Below are 26,391 nucleotides of genomic sequence, written 5' to 3'. Positions count from 1 at the left end.
ACTGCTTGAAGTAAAGCTTTGCTAACTTTAAAATTTTGAATGGAGACCTCAGAAAATGTTTCCTGAGGTGGCAGAAATGGGAAATTTAAATTCCAGGATACAAGGCAGCTGAAAGGATATATCTCTGAAGTAGAAATAGTATTGCAACCCTGTAGGCCAGAGGATGGGAAACACCATCTCTGAGCACAGCTGTATTAAGCTGACTAAAAAGCAGAGAAACAAATAGAGGATGTTATATAGAAAAATACTACATTAAGGCATCTTTTTGTGCCAAGGAACTTGCTCTTTGTTCAAAGGAGAAATGGATGAATGTGTATAGCAAAGAAAAATCTCAGTACCAGAAAGCTTTTATCAGAAGCAGGTATCAGGCATCTACCTTACACTTAGACCTAACAATACAAAATTTTTAAAGCTAAATTTCTTTTCTAATGCTGGTTTTTAATTTACCTTTTCTGGTAGTGCCTCTTAAAGCAGAGCTTAGTTGTGGAAAAAATACAGATGCTTAAGGCAAGCTCCGTCTTGTTTGATTACTCTATACTGAACATTGAACACAGATCTAAATTATGCCCAGGATAGGAAGGGCATACTGTGCCCTGTGCAACCACTATCATTAATTCCATCTGTTCCAGGCTATCAGGAAGGTCTGAGATAGTCCTGAGGCTGCCACTCAGGTTGTCCGTAAATCCCATCTGCCCTTATTGCAGATAAGTGTACTAAGTGCTGAAAGACAGCTGTAAGAAAATACATTTTAAGGTGGTGTCAGACTTTTAGCTTGCTTTCTTAGCCCCAAGCTACGGACAGGTAACAGATCTTTTTAAGTTTTTGCTCAACTCAGCTGCACGTTACCGTGTACATACAGATTTCCTAGTGACTTCTTAATGTACTGCAGTAAAGCAAGTAACTCAGGCCCTCTTTATTTCGAAGTACCTAATTATTTGAAACTGCATATAAGTTTAGGATCTAACAACAGACTAACTCTAAGTGCATGTTAATAATAATTTTTTGCAAGTTATCATCATGCTTCAGCATAAGTGGAAGTACTAGAATATAATCCACAGATCTGTACATGGATAAGAACAAAACGATTAGTAGCTGAGCAGCAGGACATGTATACAACTGTCATCACTGAGATAAGCTCGGAAAGCTCTACTTTCTTGAAACAAAGTGTTTGGTAAGTAAGTCTGCTAAATCCCCAGAGCCTTTTAAGTTAAGACAACTTAAATAAAAATTAAAAAAAAAAATAGTACAGTTGTTTCTCCTCAATCATCTTACTGTGATTTTGACAATACAAAAAAAAAAAATTAACATCGAACTAGTTTTAAACACCATTTTACCCTGAACTTCTTAGTGAAACTGTCAGTTGAATTACATACAGATGCTTTTGCTTCAAGTCAAGGGTAACTGATTGATATTTTTAAACTTATGCTATAACTGCAGGAAACTGCAGACTAGAACACTGACAAAAATCATTTAGTTGCTCAATGAAGATGTATCAGATGTTTACAGGGTACAAGCTAGCTTGCTTGCTCTCTATGCCAGAGAAATGAAGTTACTGGATCTAAATATTTGATTTTTACCTGTGCTAGCTGTGTTATAGATCTTCTTTCTCCAAGGCTTGTGCATGAATCTGGTAAAGGCTCATCTGGCTGGAAACAGCAAATGCAAATAAAGGCTTCTTAGCAAGAGGAGTGTGGGTATGTGCAAGAAGGATAGTAGTTCCATTTTTAGAGATAACAGGAAGAGAATGTGCTCAGCTACCTTATGTAGTAAAAAGGCATCTTTTTATGAAACCTGAGGGTACATCTGTTCAGTCTTTACTTTTTAAAGTAAACGTGGGCCTACAGTTAGACTGTCATGTCTAAACCAAGATAACTTTTTAACTACTTACGTACTGGAATAAATTCTAGGAATATGCTTCTTTCCTTTTTATGGGTCACACAACCAAAAATGTGATTCAGGTTCATATTTCTGTTTTCAGAGCGAGTTTTTTCAGTCCAACTTTTGGAGTGAGAGCATAATTGACAATTATATGACTGTCTAATGGTGTTTAATGGCATTCTGCCATTAAATTATTTACCTTCCATTCTTTGTTTTAGCTCATCAGGAAATGAGCAAAGCCCAAAGGAGAGGCGATCTGCTTCAAGCTGAACCCATAAATCTTGGAGATCAGCTGCTGAAGGTCATCTTTCATGCACCCTCTGGGAAATGGTGCGAGTCAACTTAACAATCTATTTTTCCCTACTTTCTTTACCAAGTCAGACTCCACTGTCCAGTATTCCAGGACTTGCCCAGATTCTRTTCTGAAAATGAGATAAATGAAGACTCTTGAGATTCCCCTTCTGGACTCAGGCTCGGTCCTCAATATTTTATCATGTGCCCAAGAGCTTCTTTCCTGGATGAGTTAGTTGCAGGGATGTTTTTGAGAGCTGGTAAATGTGATCCTCTAGATGCCCAAGAGTATGTACTCAAGAATTGGTCACCCTCAAACATTACTCATCTTTTCTGATTGCTTAAGGACTTTGTCTTGGAGGCAGAACATTCTGTTGTTACCCTGAAAATCACTTTAAAATATATCAGGTTAAGCTAAAAATTGATGCAACTATTGTATTTACAGTTTCTATGACTGCAAAACAAAGGAGCAGGCAAACAAAAAAGGGAGAAAATTCTTAGTTTCTTGAATGGCTCTGACTGTTTTTCTTATACAGGATAATTTAGCTGTCAGTTGCTGCTTCCCAGCAGTCTTAGATGAAGGACACTTAAGAAAGTCTGAACTTTCTTGGAGGCAATTCAGCTCTTATTCTCCATTCCCTATTTATATTTATTAACCTAAGCACAAAGTATCTAACTATTTTACCAAATTACACCCCTCTCTGCTTGGGAGTTGGCAAGTGTCCCTTGGATRTAGCCTTTGTTACTTGTTCTTAGCAGGACTTATTGCTCATTTTTCATATATGGGTCCAGCAGTTGCAGAAGATTGTTTTGCCAAAGATGCACTAAGGTATCATTCACAGATCTAACACTAAGAGTTAATTATTTCTCTATTTTCCGGTCCATGTGCTCTTACTTACTGTATATAGTATGGATGCATTTTGTTCAGACTCCTTCATTTGATTTTCACCATTAGCCAGCTGATTGAGACTTTGATAGAGCATCTGGCTTTGTTCATCAGTCACTTGAACTGGGACATACTCTGCAAGTTTCTGCACACAGTTACAGCAGTGTTCCAGCATCTGTTCTTTTGAATCTCCACCAAACTGAACACGGAACATACGGCATTCATTCTGCTCAAAAGCAAAGAGAAATTAATTAACTCTGCATCTCCTCAAACTGTTTTAATTAAATTCCTATTCATTATCATTAGGAAGAATAGTTTTTGGATCACTGCACCATGAAGAAACCTGTTTACCCTGTTGCATCTTTGTCTATCCCAGTGGCTAAACCAGAAGAACATTTGATTCCCACTTCAAAAATAAGTAAAAGCCAATGAAATGGTAAGCAAGCAAAGTCATTTTTCAGCTAATAGAAGTCTAGCCATGTGAAAAAGACTTGCCATGACAACAAGATTCTTTTTTAAAAATACAAATATTGCAGGGAAATTAAGTTCTTACTGCTCCAAGTAATATGCTAAGATGAGAAGCCAACTCTGACCAGCTATTGATGATAAAAATGAAATGGCACTAAAGGAAGCACAAGTTAACAAATTTTGGAATCTAAGCCAAAAATTACAAAAAATGCTTTCTATTTAGGATTTATGTTACTGTCCAGCCTTACCTACCTGATTTGCCTGTGCGTATCTAAATATACAAATTCAGTCTAGAAATCCAAATGAGTGCAGCTGCTCCTTGAACAGAAGCCAACACAGATCATTAAGTGTGTGAGAAACCAAAATGATTTAGTAAGAGATACTGTGCAAATGAAAAACTCTTCTCTTGGAAATGTTCATACTAAAAAAACAGCTACAAGTCTACTACTCTGATAGTGATGCCATCAGGCTAGTCAGACTCAGAGTTGTCCTTAACTGTGAAATGTGGCAGATTCTATGTACACTAGTAACACAGAGTCATGGAGAGCATCTTTTCATTATTTGATAAAATAGRTAATCCCTTCAAGTAGTGAGATAATTCTTAAAAACTATACAAAAATAGCAGGCAATTAACCTCTAATACAGGTTATCATGCTATACAATAATAATACAGATTTCCTCAGATATTTGAACTCCAGCAAACTGCACAGAAAATGGACGGCTGAAAGGCCTGTGGTGCATCATAAGCTTGTGCTAAGCACATTCACATGACATAAGGCAAATACAAATAGAACACTCTCTCATTTAAAGAATGTATTGCTGGGACTTTCAGGTTGATCTTTAACCTTATTTCACATTTGAAATTTCAAGTACCAGAAAAGTGCAAATTTCACTTGGATTGACCTGGCTTATTTGAGTCTTCCTGAGATTAAGAAAGCCAATTTTTTTTAAATGCCTAGACTTACTTGAATAAAAGGACATATTTCACTTTCAAGATTTTTTGTCTCAAAGATGAGCCAGCTCTTCATGGCACAGTCTGTATGTTTACATGCATGTTATTTTAAGATGTACCTACATGATTTTTAGGCACGACATGCCTAAATACATAATGCAGCTTTCAGGGCACTGTAAGCATAAAAGCTTGTTCTAATGCCTTTTAAAGGGAAAAAGTCAGTCCTCCTTTTACGAGTGCCCCGTTACTTTTCCTGTAATTGGCAAAGATGTTCTGGCAAGTGAGTCAACTTCTCATAACAGAATACTGATTTGTGGATATGCCAGACAGGTAAGATCTCATTAAAATGAGAGCAAATTAACTTGCACCTTAATTTGAACTCCTTTCGCAGACCTTCGAAAGGACATGTACTTTAGTTACCCTTAAAATCCCCAAATCCATTTTCAGTCTGAGCTGGTTGTACTGTTCTTTATTTTTTCCATAAGTACTGTTAAACATTTAAGATTAAACTTTAAAAACAACAGTAAGTTTTATTTAGAGAATTTTTTCCTTTATGAAAAAGAGGTAGTAATAACTAAACTAAGACATGCATTAAGTTTTAGCATAAACTGTCAGTACTGGGCAATAGCACCGGAGCTACACAACAGCTAAAGCATTAATGAACTTTGAGATCACTTGGATCATAGAATTTGCACATTTTCCTACTCTGGGAGTGGGCTCAGTAAAACTGGCATGAAGACAAATAGCTTAAATCAAGAATATTGTAAATTGTCTTGGTACTGTTTGCAGATTTTTATATTAAAAAAATGTTTTTCATTCATAGAGTATGTCAAAGACTAATATGATGAGATCACTGATTATCAGAGACAGACGGATATAAAGGGCAATCACAGCCATGCAGCCTTTTGTTTCAGATAAGACACATACATAGATCTAACAGATATGGCTTCAGAATTACATAGCCATACATGTATGCTTCACTGAATAAGTTAACTTCTGATAGTACATCTCAACTTCAGTAGTATACCTCTGAAAGGTATCCACACTACACGTCCTTCTCTCTTAAATATACTTTTAAGTTTCTCAAAATACAGTTTAGAAATTCATTCTGCTGTCTAAGAGTCCATAAAGCCCTGGCCCTGTTAGAATATTTAATCAAAATTTTTTTTAAACCAAAAATGCCATACTAATTATTTATGAAAACCTATCTGTTAACATTCACAGTTTTTTTTTCTAATGTACAGAGATTACCTCCAGTGATTACCCAGTGATTAACCTCCATGTTTCTTTGACATGGATTACTCAAACTCTCTATAGTTGCAAAGCAGGTAAGGAGTAAAAGAAAACAAGAATAAAAAAGCAGTGAAATAACAGAAACCAGTGCAGTAATGGCAACAGAATGAGAACAAAGAGCAAAAGGGTAAAATATAAATGACAGCCAGTAAAATATTTATTTGCACATGCCCCATATATTTGAGTGCACAAGGCAACTAAGAACTGTGTTTTGAAAAGATGATTTGCTTTCCTCTGCTTAAATGGCTTCTTCCTTATCTTGACTCTTTGCTTTACAGTACCCTTTGTACTTATATCTAAAAAAGATGAAACATAGGGAGTTATATGCTGTGGCTGGCTTCCTGAAGTGTTCTTAAGTGTTTTTAAAGATTAGCACAGAAACTATATACACGCACTGACAGCATTTCAGGGATGGCTTCAGCTACCATTTAGGGTATAAAGTAGAGAAACTGTATTAAAGGACCACAGTAATACCGCTAAATCCAGTTTAAGTTGTGAGAATTTTTGGTAAGCAAGCATTTGAATGCATTGACTTCATTTAAGACTGAGTGAAATGTCCCTTAAATCTTTGTTCAAGCCTCAAAATGATTGTGATGTTGATTTTATGTTTCTTCTGAAATGCAGCAGAGTCCCTTAACACTGTAGTGGGGAACTGGTTTTAACAACTGAATCTACTGATTCATCTAAACTAATTACTGCAGCATCTCCATAGTCTTCTCTACCCATGCTCCAGATCATTATACAACCTGACAAAAATCAGAGAGGAAAAGTATTTTGGTTTCCGGCTACAAGAACCCATGAAATTAAAATAAGTTGAGATATTATTTTTGCATTTCCTAGTTCAACTATCAGGCTAGGCTTATTCTGAAATGAGATGATGACTTTTTATTTGAACAATATTTATTATGCCTCACATCTGTTTATATTTTACAATTAGCAAGACATTCCTCTTTGCAAACCATAGGGTTTTGTTTGTATCATCTTTTATGAAAGATATAAAACTGTGTAATTAGCCAGATAAGGGATCCAAATGTAAGTAAACAGGCATAGATTCATTTTTCAGCTGCCTTTMACGTTGTAGTTATCTATAATTATAGGAACCCAGTCTGTACCTCCCACAGGAGTTTCTGGCAGGGGGAGAATGTTAGAACAACTTCAAATACTTGGGATGTTTTTATGCCTTAATAGTCCTGTGAACTAGAGCAGGAGCTAAAATTGGTCTCTAGTAGCTACTGAACAGGGGACTTCCGATCTCCTCCCAGAATTCCCATTTCTAACCTAGAGATGAATTCTCTTCAAGTACAGATAGTTAAATTGAAGGCAGTTGTTTCTCCTGCAACAAAAAAAACCTAGAAAGTATTGGGGAACAGAGAGTGCTGTTCTCATTTTGAAGCAACTTTTTTTTTTTTTTTCCCCCTGAATAACCTGTCAAGTGCTTAGCATAGCTGAATAGGTAGCCTCCCAGAGTTCATTTACAAATTAAGAAAACTGAGATTTTATACATTAGTTAAATGGCACAAGTAAGTGACATTTAACTATTTAAAGGCTAATCAATCAGTTTTCCTGAGATCTGAGGGGAAGACTAAAAGTCCAGGTCTCTCTCATTAGCTTCAATACCAAATGCCTGAATCCTTAACAAGACAGTACTGTGCCAGGCCTCAGGGGCCAGAAATTACCAATTGTTTGTTTAGATATGTGGCCAAAGAGGTGCCAAAATGGAAATACCAGTTTTCTGAGATGTAACCCTAATGGTAAGCTTGAGACAGAACAGGAATACGTACAAGACTAACCTGTCTTTCACACATTCTCAAGCAAAGAAATGTTTAAAATTAATTGCCAGTGTGGGAGATGTTGTATATGCAGTTCAAAATGATTGATATGCAGTATTTAAGAATGTAAAACACAGCTAAGAATCTCTTGCTCTCTCATAATTAACTCTATGGAAATATTAGAAGCAACTCTACAGACCTTTGACTTTGCCCCAAACAGCAGGCAGTCTGCTCTTCTTACTACCTTCAGCCACTTCTGGGAATCAATTAATGAAAAGCCTTCCTGAAATTAAGCAGAACACAAACTACTTGATCAGTAATATGCAACAGTTAAAGTAAATGCTCAAGTTACCTAACATAATTTCATCCTTCATAAAGCTTATTTGCATCTGTATGTATATCCATCTTACATATCTGTGGGTATTTATCATAAATGTAACAAGACTTCCCTGTGACCTCCCACCACGCAGCCCAAGGAGCCTCCTGGGGCCACCAGTGAAGCAAGAGGCATGTGTCATTGTGAATTCCAGGCTACAATGATACAGCTTTCCCATAGAGCCAGCCAACAATATTTATCACATACTTAAAAAGAGCTGGTACTTAAGATTTCAGAAATAGCCATCAATTACAAACTTGAAAATATTTTTTCATTAAACCTGAAAAATTTACTATCTTTAAACCTAACAGAAAATTACATGGAAAGCATACAATTGCCAATACATATTTTTTTACCTTGCTATGAATTAAATTACAATCTGTAGCTCAAGCAACAACATTATGTCAGGGTACATCTTAATTTCTATGTATATTTCACAGTGTATGAAGGTCCTTGACATGCATAATGAAACAACTGCAACAGAGTTTTACATTCTCATTCCACATCCCATGAAGTTGCTTAAGAGGGCAGCAGAGGGCAGTCAATCCTAGAAAATGGGAGAGTAGTTGGCTTATCTAAGACCAAAACAGGCATTTTCTCCAGACAGAATACAGGTAAACAAGCAGCAGCTTTTATAACTTGGTATTTTTATACTTCAGTTATGTTAACTGCTAGTCTTTTCAAACAAGCAGACTGCTTAGCATTTTGTAAAACTATCCCAGGAAACTGAAAACATCATACAAACATTGCAGGGCAATGGATTGTGCAGTTCCCAAGGTATTCCACAGACTGCCACGTAGTCGTCATTTGACAAATTTGGAGGCAAGGGGAAAAGGGTGTGGGGAGGTGAAATTTAAGGGCAGGGAGTAATTGTCTCTTTGTTGTCTGTTTTACTTCTGTTTTATCTGAATTAATAACGGTTTTCAATTGCTGCGACTTTTCACAGGCTGGCCCTGGCTGCTTTCAGTAAGCATCTTAAGGGTCAAGAAATTTATAAGTCATGCCCATCCTGAACCACCAGCTGTATGTTTTTTGCAGAGTCAGTATCTGTCTTATGCTGGTACAGGCTGGGAAGCCATCTGCCATTTTATTTTGGTACAAGAAGTCACTGCAGTAAGACACTGCCCTTTTAAGATGCCAACAATGGCTCTACAGCCTCACACAGCAGTTGCGTGTGGACCTTAACTGAAATGGGCTTTTGCGAGAGGGATGTTTAAGAAACACTGAAGAGTGGAACTGAAGGCAAACTGGCTCAAGAACTCATTGCTGAGCAGATATTTACTATTATATAACTCCAGAATGCTAAAACAGCATGGAAGCATCAGCCCCCAAAGATTTAAGGTCGGAGGGAGAAAATTTCCCTCTGCACTGTTTCTGGAAAGGCCTTGACAGCAAGTTAAGACAGGGCAGTCACTTGATAGCATGTCTGTTTGCACTGAATGTGCTCAAAATGCTGCAAGGTAGGAACTGCTAAGATGTGAAAGGCCCCAAGGTCAAAAGAATAAGGCGACCTCACTTTGTGACAGAAGGAAAGTGCCAGGCCATCCTCTACTCTCACAGGAGTTATTTAAAGGAACTTGGATCCCAATAGGGACAAATGTCAAATGGCAGATCTCTCCCTAGAACAGATCATCTTGTTTGGTAAGTCAGTATTCCACAGCCACAATACACAATGCAATTAGACTGCTGAAATAGCAGAGCCGAAGGCTGCATCCACCACACTGAAGACATCCTCCTTCCATTTAGAGACAAAATCCTCTCCAATTTAGAGTCATCGTCCTGGAGACAAACAAGTGAAGAAGCAATAACTCCAGAAAAACAAGGCAGCAGAAACTACAAACAAATATGATAGATCCAGAAACAATTCCCAAACCAAATCAGTGCAAGTGCCAGCAAGTTAGCTGCCATAAATATAACACTGTAATGCAAACTGACTTTGCAATAAGTTTTATCTCAACTCAACTGCCAATTCAGAAAGGTTGTAGCCCTCACATTGCTGCAGGAGATTTTATACTTATTTTCATTCTTTACCTCTCAAGGAGCCATATAGTACAYGTAGCTCCCAACTAGGTACAACATCTCACTGACCAAATGCACTGAAAGCTGATAAAGCCTCAGTGAAATTTAGCTTCTTATTAAAACTGGCAGCAGACCTTGACAAAACTTAATGATTAGCCTTACTAAGAGCAGCAAAATATGAGTAAAGTCAACACTAAGAAGAAGGATTCAGTGGCATAGGATTCATGGTATAAGACTAAGACGATGCTAATTTAGGTAACTAATCCACAGCAAGGCTGGTGCTGCCACATATTTCTTCACTAAGCTTATGAGTTTAATGGCAGTGGTACATCCTTCCAGGCTAAAATTTCACCTCTGGTTCAATTCAAACTAGAAAGTCTGAATTAGGGAAAGAAAAATCGAGGACATGAACTACAGTTGTCAGGAAGGAAAAACTGAAGAGATCCTTGTGTGTAGCATGGCATTACCTCACTTGTTGTGAGCATTCTCTTCTACCATTACCACCAGTTTGATAGTCCCTGTACAGGCTAAGTTTATGAACTCCTAGGAACACAGAGTACCCACTTCAGCATGTCAATATCCCACAGTTAAGTATTTTCTTAAATTTAAACAGTAAATCTCCTGAGGAATATACATATTTCAAACATCGTAACTCATTTTCATCATTAGTCTCATTGGGAACAAGGTGAGATCAGTAGGTTCAAGGTGAGATCAGTAGGTTCAGAAAAGAGTGCAGCACCCTTAGAACATTTCTAGAATAATCAGTAGCACTTCACACGTAATAATTTCAAGTGCATAGTATAATATATTACTTTGGTATTTGGCTAATCACATTCTTAGCGATGCAGAGTTTGGCTGCAGAATATTATTTAATGCTGAATATGGAAAAGCATTAGCAAGTTAGGTTAACGATTGTGAACAGCAAAACCTTACCTCAAAACTTTCAGTCATGTCAATATCACAGAAGTAGTGTGGCATCTACCACAGCAAATTAAGCGTTAGTTGTGCATAAACGTTACAAAGAGTTCTCAGTACATGGCTGTACAAAATACAAAATGCAGATTTGATTTGTGTACATTAGAAGTACTTTAAAGGGGTACTTTAAAAGCACATCAATCTAGAACACTTATCAGTGTTCATGCTGCCATAGTTGACAGCTTAAGGGATCCCATCAAGGAAGCAAGCAAGGAAAAAAGAGTTGAAATTATATTAGTAAGGTATAGCTTACAGTACATTCAAGATGGAGAACTGGAAAAAAGGCAGAGCAAGAGCAGTTGAATGGGGCATGAGATAGGTTCTCTAATCAGAACAGATATAAAGACAGGATATTTAGGACTGGAATTTATAAAGCAGGGCAAAAACAAACAAATCAACCAACCCTGTCCCTTCCAGGAAGGGTATATCCTCGTGGTTTATACAAGTGACCTGAAGAGTAAATAGTAGCATTGTTTGGAAAGCAATAAAACAAGTGTGTATTTATTTTTGTGAAACAAATACAAACAACATGAGGTGAATTCCATCTCAGCACAAGGACTTGATTTTCCCGTAAATGTTGAAAAATTACTGTTAACTTGCCAAGACTGATGGCAATATCCATACCTCCTCAAAATAAGTAGGCCAACTCAGAACCATTTATGCTGGACAGGTACTCAGACTGAGTACTGGTCAACCAACCAACCTAGGAAATTATTTGGGTTGAACTAGGACCACTACCTGTCACAGGTAACTTTGCCTTTGCCACTTCTTCTCCCTCTGGTTTCCAGTGGGACTTCCCATTGAGAAGTCTCAAAAGGCTGTTAGTGAAGCAATTCTAATATCCCATTTTTTTTACTAGGCCACTTTCGTTAAGTTGTGGCACCTAGCGCTTGCTCTGTACATTTCAAATACTTACTGTTTCTGATACATACCAACTGTGCTTATTTAATAAACAGCTGTTTCCATATTAAGTTTACTTTTATAACATTTTTCTATGTCCTACAGAGAAAGGAAAAATAACAACTTTCTCTTTAAAATAATAACCGTTTTCAAAAAGAGCATAAAAAGCAGGTAACATTTAATTTTCCTATCAACTACTTTACTAACATTTCCCAGTTTGTCATTCTTTTTATACCTCTTTTCTCTGAGGTAAAACAAATTCAAAAAAAAAWTTTTTTACTTACATACTTTAATTACTCAGTTCCAAGAGCAGAATTTAATTAACTGAAATTTAACTTCAACTTTAATTAGCTAACTGAAGAAATAAGCACAAAGTATTTCCTTTATTTTTGCACCCCTGGTTGATTCCATATCACCAAGCAGAAATAAATACAAAACTAAGAATAGCTAAACCAAAAAGGAATATCCCAGTGCAATACTCAAGCAATACAATAGAGCTCTTCTGGTACAAGCAAGCTATCTGAAAAGTTATGGACAAACTCAGATCTGCTCATACTGAACTTTATCGTTAAATTGTTTATGTCATTAATTGACATTACAATCAAGATCCTCTAGATTTTCTCAGTTTTAAGCAGCAAATAAGCCCAATTCAGCGCAGTATTAAGAAGTTCCATTCTGTTCCTCAGGGCTTTTAGCATGTTGCCTCAGTCTGCAAAGCTGGGGTTGCTTGAGATGGGTAAAATAACAATGGTAACTATTTCATTCTTAACAAGAGAATTATGAATCTGCATATGAAGTTAAATAAATGAATTCAGGGCAACAAGAAGACTGACCAGAACAAATCTGTCACTTGCTCCATTATTCAAAAGCTAGCGAATTAGATCTGTGCCAACATCCAGGAATTATAGGGTAGATTCTGGAAACTGGATGGCAATGTTCTGAGATTATAATTCAAACAAACAAAAAGGCAAGAACAGGGATAGCTTTGGTCACTGCACATAACATCCACATCTTCTTAACATAGGCTTTGAGCCCAGAGTTGGGCTTTGCTGAGCAATATTGGGCTCTTGTCTTTGCAAGGATAGGTGCAGTATAAGATTAATCAGGAATATAGACAGAATGGCAACATGGAAATGGTCAGGAACAAAAGATCCTAAATGTTTACGATTTGGAGGTATAAAAGTTCATTAGCATTCTATTATGCATGTATTCCTTATGTTATTCTCCAGGGTAATAGTTGCAATAACACTACATTGAAGGAAAACTATTTCATATTTTTCTAATAAAGATATTAAAGCTCTCATGGTCCTATAGAGGATTAAAGCTGAAGTAGAAAGTTCTTCCCAAATATTCTGGAACCAGAATAAGACATAACCACACCTCACATCAGGCAGAGAAACCAATAAAGCTGGTATAGCCTTATACCTGCTTGGTCCCTCCCTAACTGGGAAATGCTTTTGTTCTGCTTTTACATTTCGGCATTCAAGAAGCTGTTGAATAATGAGGCCTAGCTATGACATATATTGCATGGGATTGCCTAGTACTACAAATTTTTTCTACCGTATTATCTAGAAACCTCAAATATGGTGATAAGCAACACATTAACACAGAAAAAGCTTATTTATTCTATGTTTGCCTAAAGATCATGCAATTAAACATATTTTAACATTTCTTAAATATATATTACTCTAGTTTTTTTGTGTAGCAGACATAGTTCAACTACATTGGTTTGTATCAGTTATTCTGGATTCACTCATTCAGCATACATGTTTTTAAATGCATCTGAACTGTGTATAGACAGTAAGTTATAAAGAAGTAAAATATTTCTTATTACAAACATTATGTACTCTGCCTATTTAAATTATAACCAATACTCAAAGAAAAAAAAAAAAAACACCCACAAACACATTCTTCCCTTTTAGCTACTACTTATAATACACTGATGAAGTGCAAACATAATGGTTTGTCCCCAGAGTTGACCATTTAGAAGGGATGTATGCCTTCTATAACGAATTAAGGATTCAATTGGATATCATACAGACTAGGAACGCACATTCATAGGAAATGAGATCAAAGGAACTTTATTTTGTTAATAATTAATACCCCAGTGCTTTTCAGACAGGATCACACTGGCAGCTAACTGAAGCAAGATGGTAGAAGAGAGAAGCCTCCTCATCACAGCAGAGAGGTTGAGGGCAGGGTTTTTATCAACATCTGACCCACAGAATTCATACTCTTCTATGACTGAAAGTCAAATACACTAAAGTACTTTTGAAAACATTTGCACATCTGTGATACTTTCCACTTTCCCCTCCTCTCCTTTTTTTGTGACCAACATTGAAAATAAAGAAACTGGTACAGAAAGGGCCCAAGACTCAACTGATCTGTGAAAAGCTTTTACGTATTGCTTATCTGTTCCTGAGCATTGAAGAGCAGTCAGATCTCTTCTCTAGAAAAAAAAAATCTCATTTTTTCCTCTGATCAGCTGTATTAGGAAAAAAAGTATCTCTTTCATGTCCATATCAGTAATATTCTAAGATCAATTTCCTAATAACCAGAAAATAAATTATTCCTTTAGCCCTTCCCAATCCTTMAGATGTTTTACATTTGGCAGAAGTGAGAAAGAATAGTCCCACTCCAGCAGGTGAATATTTTGAAGTATAAATGTAAAGATGTACTAACACACACYGCACAGAGTATGATACACTGACATACACTGCAGCAGGAGTGCAGCAAACTCCAGCTGGATTAGAGGCAACATTGCTTAGATGAATCAACTCCTTGCTCTTTGTATGTTAAGATTTTTTTAAACAAAGAATTTGAATAAACAGTCAGAATTTCCAAACATGATTTTGATGATGAATAGCTGTCTGCGCTGCAGAAGTGTCCACAGAGGAACAATTCCTTCACTCCAAAATACACAAGCTTCACACTGCAGCAAGCAGTCATAACAGAGTTTAAGGCTATCTGGGAGGCTCCCTAGTAGACTGATTATAGACACATGCAATTCCTTTCCAGTCATGCACTCCTCCTTCATGAGGCTAATTGCAATTGCAAGAGAAGGTATGGAAGGAAAAAGAGCTAAAGAACTAAATTATGGGTGAACCCAACTGCAGAAATTGTAAAGCCCRTGCTACAGCACTAAAGTGAGAAGATGCCGAGAATCTGTTGGTCCCAACCACTGATAAACATTTTTGAGCTGCTACTTTTCAGCATGCCCTCACCATGTCCCCTGATGTCATTCAACCACAAAGATTTCCTCTGTATTCTACTGGAGAGAGAGAAATAACTCCTCAAAGATCATGTGTTTTTGTCTTGATACATATAAAGGAACACTACTGACCCCAGTTCTGGATGAGGGTTAATCAGCCAGTAGCACTCTTAACAAGATTTCCAACCAATCCTTGATCAGAAGGTCTTTTGATATTTGTAAAAACTTAAAGCAAACAAAATACACACAAACAAAATGCTTTAAACTTAAAATTCACTCCCTGGAAGTTACAACAATCTCAATATACAAGTTCATTTCCTTTGGAGGAATTATGCTACCATTTATTTACAGCTTTAGGGCATGGCCAGACATCTTGATTCTATGGCTTATATTCAGAAATGTTTATAGCACTCAGAACCTTATATGCCAATTACGACCCAACTATTTATCCTCAGTCTCATACTTTCCAGCTCTTACTATCTTCCCTATCTCCAAACCAAGATCTCAATTCGCGTGCTTCCTTCAAACYAATTCATTTTCTTCTCCCTGAGACCACCTGCATTCCAGTACTTTCAGCTGCAATCACCGCACAATCCTCAAACCCATGAAATCCTCTGCAGCTTTGGCAGGGCACATCCAGCTCCAGGATATTTCATTGCCACCCAAACCCATCGCTTTTTCCTCCCACCCAAACTCTCAATTGTGCCTTTTAACACTTTGCCCTTGATTGTAGACCTGCTTGAGCATCTTATTACTTAAAGAACTAGAAGAGTTCTGAACCGAGGCAACAAATGTGAGTACATCTCTGCAGCTAGAGCTACACCTGACATTTGCAGTAAATAGAGAGCCAGAAAGAAGCAATAGCATCTCACACAGCCTACCAGTGCTGTGCCCACAGCCCTCCCTCAGCACATAGTCTGATCCTGCAGACAGACATCTGCAGAAAGGACAGACTTCAAGTGCACCAGCACCAAGCCAACCTCTCGCTGTCATATTGTAGAAGTAATCACAGTAGCATAGCACACCTTGCCAGTCCAAATCAAATTTTATTTGAATGCAAGTCACACTTTTCTGAAATATTTTAAAAAATACTTTGATTTCTGTAAGAACAGATACCGAAACTATCAACAAAGAACAAAACAACAACAAGTAGTAATTTTACATTGAGATTCTGAAGCCACAGTAAAGCTAGACTCATGTATGAGTCTCATGATGAATACTGAACTACAGTATTAATACCCCAAGATAGACATTCACTGATTGGCCTACCCAAAAAGAAAAAGAAATGGATTGTGAATCAATCCTGCCAAAAGCTTTGCAGCAACTCTAAAGTAGAAGTTTCAGATGGAAGCTTTAGAGGTATTATGGCTTATCAGTAAATAATACGTACTTCCAATGTTTTCTGTCCAGTTCAAGTTGCTGTTAAAGTTTAGTAGGTCACTCTGAACAGGTCAGAATATATTTCAGATATTCAGTATGGATTAGTTTTGTTTTGAAGGATGTTTTGCCACAGAAAGCTACAGAAGACAATAAAGTCTACCTTTCAAAATACGCTGCATCCAAGCATTACAGGAGTAATGTATTGTGCAAGTAACCCCTGTGTGTTTGGTGTAGCAATAATGGTATTTATATGTATGCCAAATACCTATGTACTCGTGCTTAGGACTGCTCCCTGGTACTGCTGGCATTTCAGAGCACTCTGTCCATAGCACACCGCTGAAGGACTGTATTAGCTAAAGATGCAACACTTCTGACACATAGCACTTCAGAGAGGCATCCTCTAAGTAGCCCTGCTTGCACCTTTCTGAAACAGGCTGGAGAGCAACACGGTACGCAGCAGTTTCCCAGAAAACAGAGCAATCGCCTACTCAAAAAGGACATGCTCGGTTTCCAGGGAGGCACCTGTGGCAGTCCAGCCATTTCCCAAACAAGCTACAAAGACAGAAATGGGGAGCACAAAAAACAGTGTTCTTCATAGGGCATTTGCAGGGCAAAAGAGGTTTAGGAAGGTCATTTTCTGGGGAAGGTTGGACTCCTCTTCCAGCGACTCAACAGCTGTTCGCTACTTTGCGGTTTTAAGTAAGGGAAATACAACAACTAAAGAAGCATCCAGCTGTTAAGCCCTGCGTATCTTTTTGTGTGTAATTTTTTCATCCATAATCTCTTAGAAGCCTGATCATAAATCTTGCTATTAAGCTTGTTTGATTCCAAAGAACTGATCGGGGTTAAACTCAGAAAACTGTCTCTTTAGGGGTATGAAAGCCAAGTGAAGTAGCAAATACAGGACACACAGAGGCACCCGTGAGACAGAAGTGCTGGTTGCAGGAGCACATGCTGCCAGATGTCAGCTTTCCAGAAAGAGCTTCCCCTGAAGGGTACAAACTACAGTCCCCGGAAAGAATGGACAGCAAAGATAAGCTCCTAATTCAGGACAAACCTTGAAATTTCATAAAAAGAAATTAAAAATACATACATATTTTCAGTTACCTTGTAGGACAATGAAACTTGACCAGAAATCAGTGAACAGGATGCTAATATGTTCTGCCTATTGATAATATATTTTAAAGGTAGAAGGAGGCACTGCAGACATGTTGATGATTATGTCAATACAATTTACTCTTTGATAAAACAAAGAGATACAAGCTGCTTGAATTTCTGTGATTAAAGGATCTATAAAACACTTCTACTAGAAAAGATGATTAAGCGTTTGGTTACAGATTAGACCCTTTCTGGAGGTATATAAGGATCTGGGCACCCTTTTCCAGGTAGCACTTTTCTGTAGGCGCTCTAAACTTTGTCTTATCTCTTCAAGACATCCTAATTTTTTCTTTAAGTGTCTATATCTCATATATACTTCCCTAGATCAATGCCATATACCAAACTAACTGTAGGATAAACATATTTCATAAATACTTGTCATAACTCTTTAAAAACTGCTCTAGTAGTTGAGTTTATGAGAACTAGAGAAGAGAATGGTAAATATTAGAACCCTTTAAATGTCTCTACTGCTGACAACCATCAGCACATAAAGATTATACAAAGGAATGTATCATTATATCCAAGATAAATGGGGAAACTGAAGCAGAAAGATATTCAGCTTGTCCAAAATAATCATCTCAGTAACATATGCTGAAATAATAATAAAAAAATTGATTTTTGAACTAGGAATTAGTTTTGAATGAGTTAATAAAACCAAAATTTCTTTTACACTTTCCAATACCAATCATGGGACCTTTTATAAAAAAGAACTTCCCTATAGCTTTCCAAAAAATTATGACTAAGCAGAACAGTTTAGCAATCTCTTCACTTCCCTAGGTATTAAATGTCCTTATCTACTGCACAGGGACCTTTGACCACTCAAGTCACTGTTGTGAATATCATCTCAAAAGATTTAGGCACAGCAGAGAGCATCAGTAACATCAATTCCTCTGCTGATGCTTACCCTAATTAATGAGGTTAGAATCTACCGTATCCTTAGCACTACTAGCTTACTAGAAGTCACGAGGGAATCAGGAGGGTACTAAGGCCATTTAGTCTACACTTTAGAAGATCAGGTCACAAATCAATTACTCTGGATTAATTTCATCCTATTTAATAAGACCTCATCACAATTTCCATTTGCTTAATTTGTAGGATATTAAGAATTCTAGGATTAGAATTAATTGCATCTAATAAAACACCAAAGTATGATTTTCACAATGTGCTGATCTGAACGAAGGAAAGAAGAGGAAATAAGAGCTGTTTGTGTGGTACGCATAACACTATGCATCTTGATAGTATGGCCACAAATGGCCAGAGAAAACATAGAGATATTCCTGTTAAAATCCTATCATTCACAGTGTGCAAGAATGAGATTTTTATATTGCAAGATAAATAGTCTGGCAGGCCACACTACAGCAAAAACATATCCTAAAAACATTATGCAATTTGATTCCAAATTAAGAACTTTGTTTAGAAAAAAAACAAAACAAAACCAACCACAAAACACTTTCATTTGCATTATGCGTTAGGGATTTTTACGTTTCACTCCTTGAAGTTCCATTTACCCTCTTCTTCACTCCATTTGACTGATCACAAGAAGCAGATTCTATTTTTAAAGGAAAGCAGTTATTTCCTTATTAAGGCAGATTCAAGTAAGTCTCTGGCACTGTCATTAAAGAATTGTTTTAAACAATCTTGGWAATATACCCATTCCCAAGAACAGTTTACCTATTAAAACAGTTTGTTTTCTTTGCGCAGCTGATGGAAATGCTGAAATTATACACAATTATTTGTTACAGTACCAAGGAATTGTGCTTTAAACATCAATTCTGAAGTATTCTCAGACACTATAACCAATTGTGTCAAAGCTACAGCACCTCACCACACAGCACCATACACAGCACAAGGTATTATACTAAACTGACTGATTTAAAGTAAGTGCTGAGACTGAATTCTTTCTGGCAAGAAAATGGTCTTTCAAATTCCATTAGCAAAAAAGTTGTTAGAAAGGAATTCACTAAATATCCTACTATTTTAAGGCTCATAAAAATTACTCTACTGTCTACTACATGTATTTTAAACAAATCAGGCACTCTAAACTTTGCAGGACTTATCTCTTCAAGACATCCCAATTTTTTCTTTAAGTGTCTATATCTCATATATACTTCCCTAGATCAATGCCATATACCAAACTTTAACTGTAGGATAAACATATTTCATAAATATTCCCCTTAGACATGGATCATAAAAGAGTCATAGTCTCACCTTACTCGGCTCTAAATAGCTACAATTCTTTAAGAAAAATAGAAGGTTTYTTATACCCCTGCTTCACATATTCTTTCCTTTTTACTTTCTTAAATACATCCATTGTAGAGAAAGTATTTTGSTTTAAAGTTAGAAACACTTAAATATTTTTCCTAGCATGGATAAGATTAATCCAACCATCAATGAAACAGAGATATTCTATTTCTGAATAAATACATCTTTCACCTTAGTTGTGTGCATGTGGAGATGTAGTAAAAGCTGAGCATAGCTGAAAGGTAGACACTAAACAAGCACTCACTGAGCAAATAACTCATACAAAAGCTATCTCCTCTTGTCTTCACACCGACTGGAGCATATGCTAGAGAAAATAATTTATGTATATTAGTATTTCATAAATCATCACTGGATATGAAAACGTTTCAGGGAAGAATCACTAAGAGAGCAAATATTTGGAGCTTTCACTAGAATGTTGGCCCACTGAGATTAGTTTTGCAGAAAATTAAACTGACAAGTACTGAGCTCAGGCAASTACTATTTCAGTTAACATTAGCGTTTACTACAGAAAAATAAACAAAGAAATTCCTATGTGAAACACGAAACAGCTGAAGTCTGAAGTTCAGATTTGTATGCAACTTGGACATTTTGCTGGATTTTTTAAAAAGCATCCACAATATCATCAGCATAAAGCAGAACTTGCTGTCAGTTCTCTTTAGCTTTTGTTAAAAAAAAAAAAAAGTGTTTGTAAAAACACACCACTGAATAGATGTACTCTCACTTTTATCTTAGTAAAGCAAAGTAGGTAAAGAAGGTACAAAACAAGATACTCTGAACTCACTAATGCACTGATTTTACTATATTCCATGCCTTGCCAGCCACAAGAGGTAAGAGTTCATAGTAATACATTGTTCATTTTTAAAAGAGTTCAATTAATAACTTTTCTTTGTTACAGATGGTAGATGAATTTTTTTGAACTTTTCTGAGTTGTTTTTAAACCTTTCTTAAAATAGTTCAAAATAAAACTCAAGGGAGGTGAAGGAGGCTCCTGCTCTTCTGTTACTGCTACAAAATGCTACTGCAAAATATACTATGATTAGATGCTTTTACCACTTAATGTTATTTCCTGAATTCAGTTACCTGTTCAGTTCATTCTTGGATCACTGTTAGATGGAGAAAAGAAAAAGTCATTTTATTACTCATCCACACAAATTTTACAAAAATACAACATAGTTATTCCAATTGAAAAGGAAATGGTCTCCGTGACAACAGAATAACTGCCCACTGCTGGGCTTTTTCATTTGTTTTTCAAACCAATAGCTGTAACTGGTGGTTGAGATAAGATACTGAACTTGAGAAAATATTTGCTTGTGTCAGATTGCAATTTCTGTAATCACACATTGGTGATTGCTTGATATTCTCCCATGACAAAAATATCTACTTTTCCAGAAAGGCCCTATAATCTTAAAAAAAGATTATTTTTCTAACAACAGCAATTGCCTCAGGAAAGTCAAACCAGACAGCAAATTCTGAGAAGCAGTGCTTATTGCAGTTTTTTTTTCCCCCTCCACCTCCAAATACGTTAAGGCAAAGTCTTACATCATTTAAAATTTAGTGCAAAACATCCAGTAGTTCTTGACTTAAATTGCACCTCCACAGTAAACCAAGCCTAATGATGTCCAGACCAACCATACTTAAACCAAGGAACACCATTCCTAGGAGAAGATCCTATCATTCTTTAATACCTGTAAACTACAAACTGTCTTCATGGTACACTCTAAAGAAAATAATGTCACCTATCATTCGGTTTTCTCCAGGATGCTGCAGTCAATGGAGTCCCATGAAATTCACGCATGGGCACCCCAAACAATCAACAATAATTTTTTCGGAAGGAGTGTTCAACAGGGCTATGCACAGATCTTGTGCCTCACTTTTCCTCTGCAGAGGTATAAGGCACAAAGCAACTATAGTTGTTTTCCAGCTTCCTCAGAACTAGAAGCCTATTGCACATCAAGGAGTCTGTAAAGTAGGGATTAGAAGATGGATCAGAAGACTAAACTTCAACTTCAAGGATGTAGTTACTAAATAGCAAGAAACAGTTTTGTAAGTACATCACAGGGAATCCCACTGCAAGTAAGGCAGTAGGCAGTTGTTGGAGAACATTTTGGCATTTAAAAGGAAAGACTCAGTGGCCCTTGCCAGCAAGCATAAATGAACTACACAGTAAGAACATCAACTGAATCATTCCATCTGCAGCACTATCAAACTTCATACGTTCCCTCTGGAGCATAAACCTGTGCATTTCACATTATCGTCTGTGACAAAACATCCATTGCAATGAACTCCCAGTGAGAAGATTTGGTCTGTGACAGTTTAAAAGACTATATGYGGTTGGTTGTGCAATGCCTGTTTAAATATTGTGACCAGTTTCTGACAACTCCCAGGAAATGGAGACCACAGGGAGACATCACTTAAGTTCGTATGAGACACTGCTGAGCTCAAATTCAGTGCTTCACTATTACCTAGAGGGACAAAAAGAAAACCCTCTTCTTTGATACCTAGTTACCAATCTGTTGCAGATGTGTAAACACTTCATTTAACCTACCATCTTACAATGTTTGGGGCATAATGCATCATAGCCAACATAATATCCCCATAGAAAAATGAAAAGATGTATTTTAAGACTTTCACAACCTAACTTCTAATGAACCCTACTTCTTACCAGTCACTGTTAATATAGTAATAGTCAAATGTGAATATCCATTTTAATTAACATACCGACATTACTGCCAGCTATTCTATACAAACTTGTGGTCAAGTTATGAGATATCTCATTTAGGCATTTAGAAGCTGAAATGCTTTTACGACCCACTGCGTGACTGGAGGAAATAAGCAATCTGCCTAAAGGCAGGAAAACTATAGTTGAAGAGCTACTTTACAAGATTAGTACATCCCTAATATGGATGCTTACTTCTTATCAGATGAATCACACCCTATGTGTTATGCTGAGTCAGGATCAGTTTATGTCCTAGTCTCAAGCCTAAACCAAGACTAAAAAAAAAAAAAAAAAAAAAAAAAAAAAGTCTGGCAGAGTCTACTGCATTTTAAGTTGCTCCTTCTGTTCAAAACTTATTTTCACCAGAGCTTGAAAGACCTCTGGACAAAGACCTTGGTACTTCTGTCCTTAGACGATGATAGCTGATTTCTAGCACCTTTGCCTGCTACTTAAAAATACAGAACATTCAGAGATCCAGTAACAGTCATACACCAGCTAACACCAGCTTCTGGCCAACAGCACCAGTGCCTGAGCCATCCTTTTCAGCACAAGCCCTATGCATCACTTTTCCATTTGATGATACTGGCTTCCCTACTTAATAGGCCAGTTGTTCCTCAAAGGCTGAAAAGATACTTGTGGATTGAGATAGTCCCAGAAGGGAGTGTTTTATCACCATGTCAGTCTTATATCATGTGCGGGAAAGGGAAGTCTGTCTGGGAGGACACATATCTAACTGCTAAACATGCCTAAGCAGTAAAACTAAGCCACATGTGTTGAACTAAATCACTTGTAAACAGGAAACCCAACACATTTAAGAGGGAACCAACAGAAGACTGCAACTGCCGTAAAATCTGAGCTCGTAGCTCTATCCTCTGTCAGTTCCCTCTTAAACATATTTGGCTCACAGAAAAACCTAGCAAATATCTGATCAGCTAGTTCAGAATATGGGCAGATGTCTGTAGAATGTGTTGGGCTTCCTTTTTGAAAGTGATCTGAGTGATATAAACAGTGTAGGGCACTTGACACTATTTCAGTTCTGCATGCACAGAATGCACCTGCAACATGATCCTAATTACATATAATTAAGAACCACATCCAAAGAAACTGACAATCAGTTTTTAAAATAAAAACATTGCCATACATATACACCTTTTCTCTAACACCTAACACAGTATCAGTGGTGGTGGACTCAAGATTGGTGTAGAAGCATTGCTGAAATAAATGCTTTTTTAAAAACTTTTTTTTACTCTTTGTATCACACATCCGTCATATTTATCTAGTATACCTCTTGTCTCCCTGTTCTACATTATTCTTAAACTGCGGTCATCATTGCAATAGCCAAATGTCTGTTAGAAGCTGAAACAACCAACAACCCTAATAGATCTCCTCAGTAATTCTACATGTTGCATTTCAAGAGAGGCAGTTATCTTATGCCTACAGTAGCTACTAAATTCAGTTAACCATTCTTTTTCAACACATAGTTGCCAAAATACTTTCCACATTCCATTTTTACCTTGTCCAAGGACATTCAACTTGTCATCCTTAAGTATGACAGCCAAATGCCCTAAGTTGCGTTTGGGGTCTCCAGACTGACAGCTGTCTGTTAGCTCATTAATTATCCACTCAATACCCTTAACATAGTCAATCAAATGTCCAAAAAAAAAAAAAAAACCACTCAAATGTACTTTGGCTTCCCTCCCTTATAAGATGTTTCCGTAAGTTTAAGACCTTTTATGATGTACAGCAAAAGCTAATTTATAGCATCGTATGTATTTAAGTCTACATCATACACTCATGCATTCTGTAGAGAAAATTTTCTCTATCTTAATAGTGCAGCATTTTCYAGTAGTTTGTAACAGTTTTCTACCATTTCCAGACATTTTCTACTTCTTATTATCACTGTGTATCTATGATAGGCACTGAACACATGTGATTCCACTTTCCAGCATAGGCCTTTTTTTGTCATGAGGAATAGTGCAATCTCAGCATCAGACCAATTTCTTCAAAATGTAATGTTTCTGTTCACCTTTTTGGCATCACTGTGAAAGCTTTACAATTTAGTACCTGAAAGATAGGCTATAGTAAAGCCAGTTAATAGAATTTTGAAGTTGTTGTTGTGTCTCCAATGTTGTAAGACATATTTTAGATTACATCAACAGTGGAAAAAAAGATGAATCAAATTATTAAAACATAATGCTAATAGGTTATTGGCAAAAGACTAGTTGGATTCTACAGCGAATCTTGCAGGAGATTTTCAAATTRTAGTTACATTTTTATCTATTTGCTTAGGTAGAAGAATCATGTAAAAAAAAAAAAACCCAAAACAAAAAGCCCAACATATGTGTCAGCGTAAGCTGCACCACGTAATATATCCTACTCTACGTTTTTAGAACCTGAGAAGGAACACCGTACTTCAGAATAAAATAGTGCATTTAACATTATTCTGATAAACATAGAGAGCAAACACCACATGAGATTTTCCATTAGCAAAATAAAACTGGCAGTTTCCTTTCAATGCTTAAAAAGGGAAAAGAAGTCAAGACTGATGCTAACGTACATGGAGAAATTTTTTACATATGAGAAAGAAAAACTTACCAGTACTGTTCGCCCTTGGGAAATAAAGAAATGGCCAGATACAACAATGGTAAGGATGAGATAGCCTGATTCTTCATTTGACTCAAAAACCTTTAGAAAGAGAGACCAAAACCAAAAATTAGCTATGTAAGTGCAGAATCTACATATACCTGGTGTAAAGCAAAAAGCTTTAAATATGCAGGTGCCAGAAATCAAGCATACAGAATTACTTCTCAGTAATACAAACTGCCCTTCACTCCCACAGAAGGCAGGCGCATTCAAGCAGGTTTATAAATTAAAACTCCATATATGAATTCAGCTACTTAACTCTAAGCAATTGTATGAACCCTTCGAACTTAATCCATAGTTTTCAACCATTTTTTAATACTTCTAAAGAAGGAAAAATTAAAAAGTGGGCCACTACCACATCATTGAAGTGTTTATGTTAATAATTCACGAAGTAGATTCTCYCTTGACTCTTGCATTAATTTCATATTTGCAGGCTGCACTACAGTACAGAGGTACTCTAGCTATCTCAAAGCAAGCTAGCTCAGGAGCAGGAGGAAGCCTAGTATTTTCACAGATTATTCTACAGAAAATTCAGTTTCACATTGAACTTTAAGGTAACTATTGCTTAAAAAAATAACTAAAATAAATAAATAAAAAAATAAAAACCCACAAACCTTCTGCAAGTTATCACACAGACCTCCTCACCCCACTGACCACAGAGACCCTCACTCGCTTCACACCCACACTGCCGTGCAGGGCAACAAGACAGAAGTGCGCTGGCGGGTGCCACAGGGCGCAGCCGTTGGGGCGCGGCGGGGCGGGGCGCGGCGGCCCCCACCGCCTCTCACCTTCCATGAGGCGCCATTTCGCTCGTCGTCGTCGCCGCCGCCTGCCGGGGGTAAGAAGCGGGCGTAGCGCTTCAGAGGCCACGTTGTGGCGCTACCGAGGAGCGAAGTGGTGTCGGCGCCGCCCGGCCGGCCGTTAGCACGGGCAGGTGCCTGCCCCGGCTCCGAGCTGCGGTCCGAACACCCCGCGCCTGCCGCCATCCTGGCGCTGAGGTGACAGCGCTGCCTAACACGGAGAGAGAGAGGGGCCGCGCGGGAGGCTGTCAATCAAAGTTTGGGCGGGAAGAGGGAGCCAATCGGCGGGAACAAGAAGAGAGTAAGGCGACCTGTTCACCAATCAGCGGGCGAGAGGGAAACGCGAGCCAATGCGGTTGCGTGCTGGGGCTCGCGCTCGTTTTCCTCAGGCGGTCGCTGGCGCTGCAGCTGCTC

General features: G+C 37.4%; 1 protein-coding gene across 1 annotated transcript; it reads right to left on the bottom strand.

The window, feature by feature from the left end:
- Positions 1-1,514: 1,514 nt before the first annotated feature.
- On the bottom strand, positions 1,515-26,163 carry REC114 (REC114 meiotic recombination protein). The gene is made up of 5 exons (XM_085300761.1): positions 25,966-26,163; positions 25,130-25,219; positions 7,737-7,820; positions 3,069-3,281; positions 1,515-1,646 (listed from the first exon to the last, which is right to left on the bottom strand). Exons 1-5 carry the CDS (start codon positions 26,161-26,163, stop codon positions 1,515-1,517), a joined length of 717 nt encoding a protein of 238 aa, XP_085156887.1.
- Between the last annotated feature and the right edge of the window lie 228 nt (positions 26,164-26,391).

This window comes from Rhea americana, unplaced genomic scaffold, assembly GCF_003343005.1.
Source record: "Rhea americana isolate MKP2758 unplaced genomic scaffold, rheAme1 scaffold_168, whole genome shotgun sequence".
NCBI classification, from domain to species: Eukaryota; Metazoa; Chordata; class Aves; order Rheiformes; family Rheidae; genus Rhea; species Rhea americana.
The sequence above is the reverse complement of the archived record's forward strand: the minus strand, read 5'-3'. Positions and strand labels throughout refer to the sequence as shown.

What these genes read in the sequence shown, in the direction of transcription:
- REC114 (XM_085300761.1), bottom strand. Translation starts at nt 26,163, where the DNA reads ATGGCGGCAGGCGCGGGGTGTTCGGACCGCAGCTCGGAGCCGGGGCAG. An exon ending in GAAATGGCGCCTCATGGAAG is followed by an intron (nt 25,220 to 25,965) that starts GTGAGAGGCGGT and finishes CTCTTTCTAAAG; the next exon opens with GTTTTTGAGTCAAATGAAGA. An exon ending in ATGCATCCATACTATATACA is followed by an intron (nt 1,647 to 3,068) that starts GTAAGTAAGAGC and finishes TGCTGTTTCCAG; the next exon opens with CCAGATGAGCCTTTACCAGA.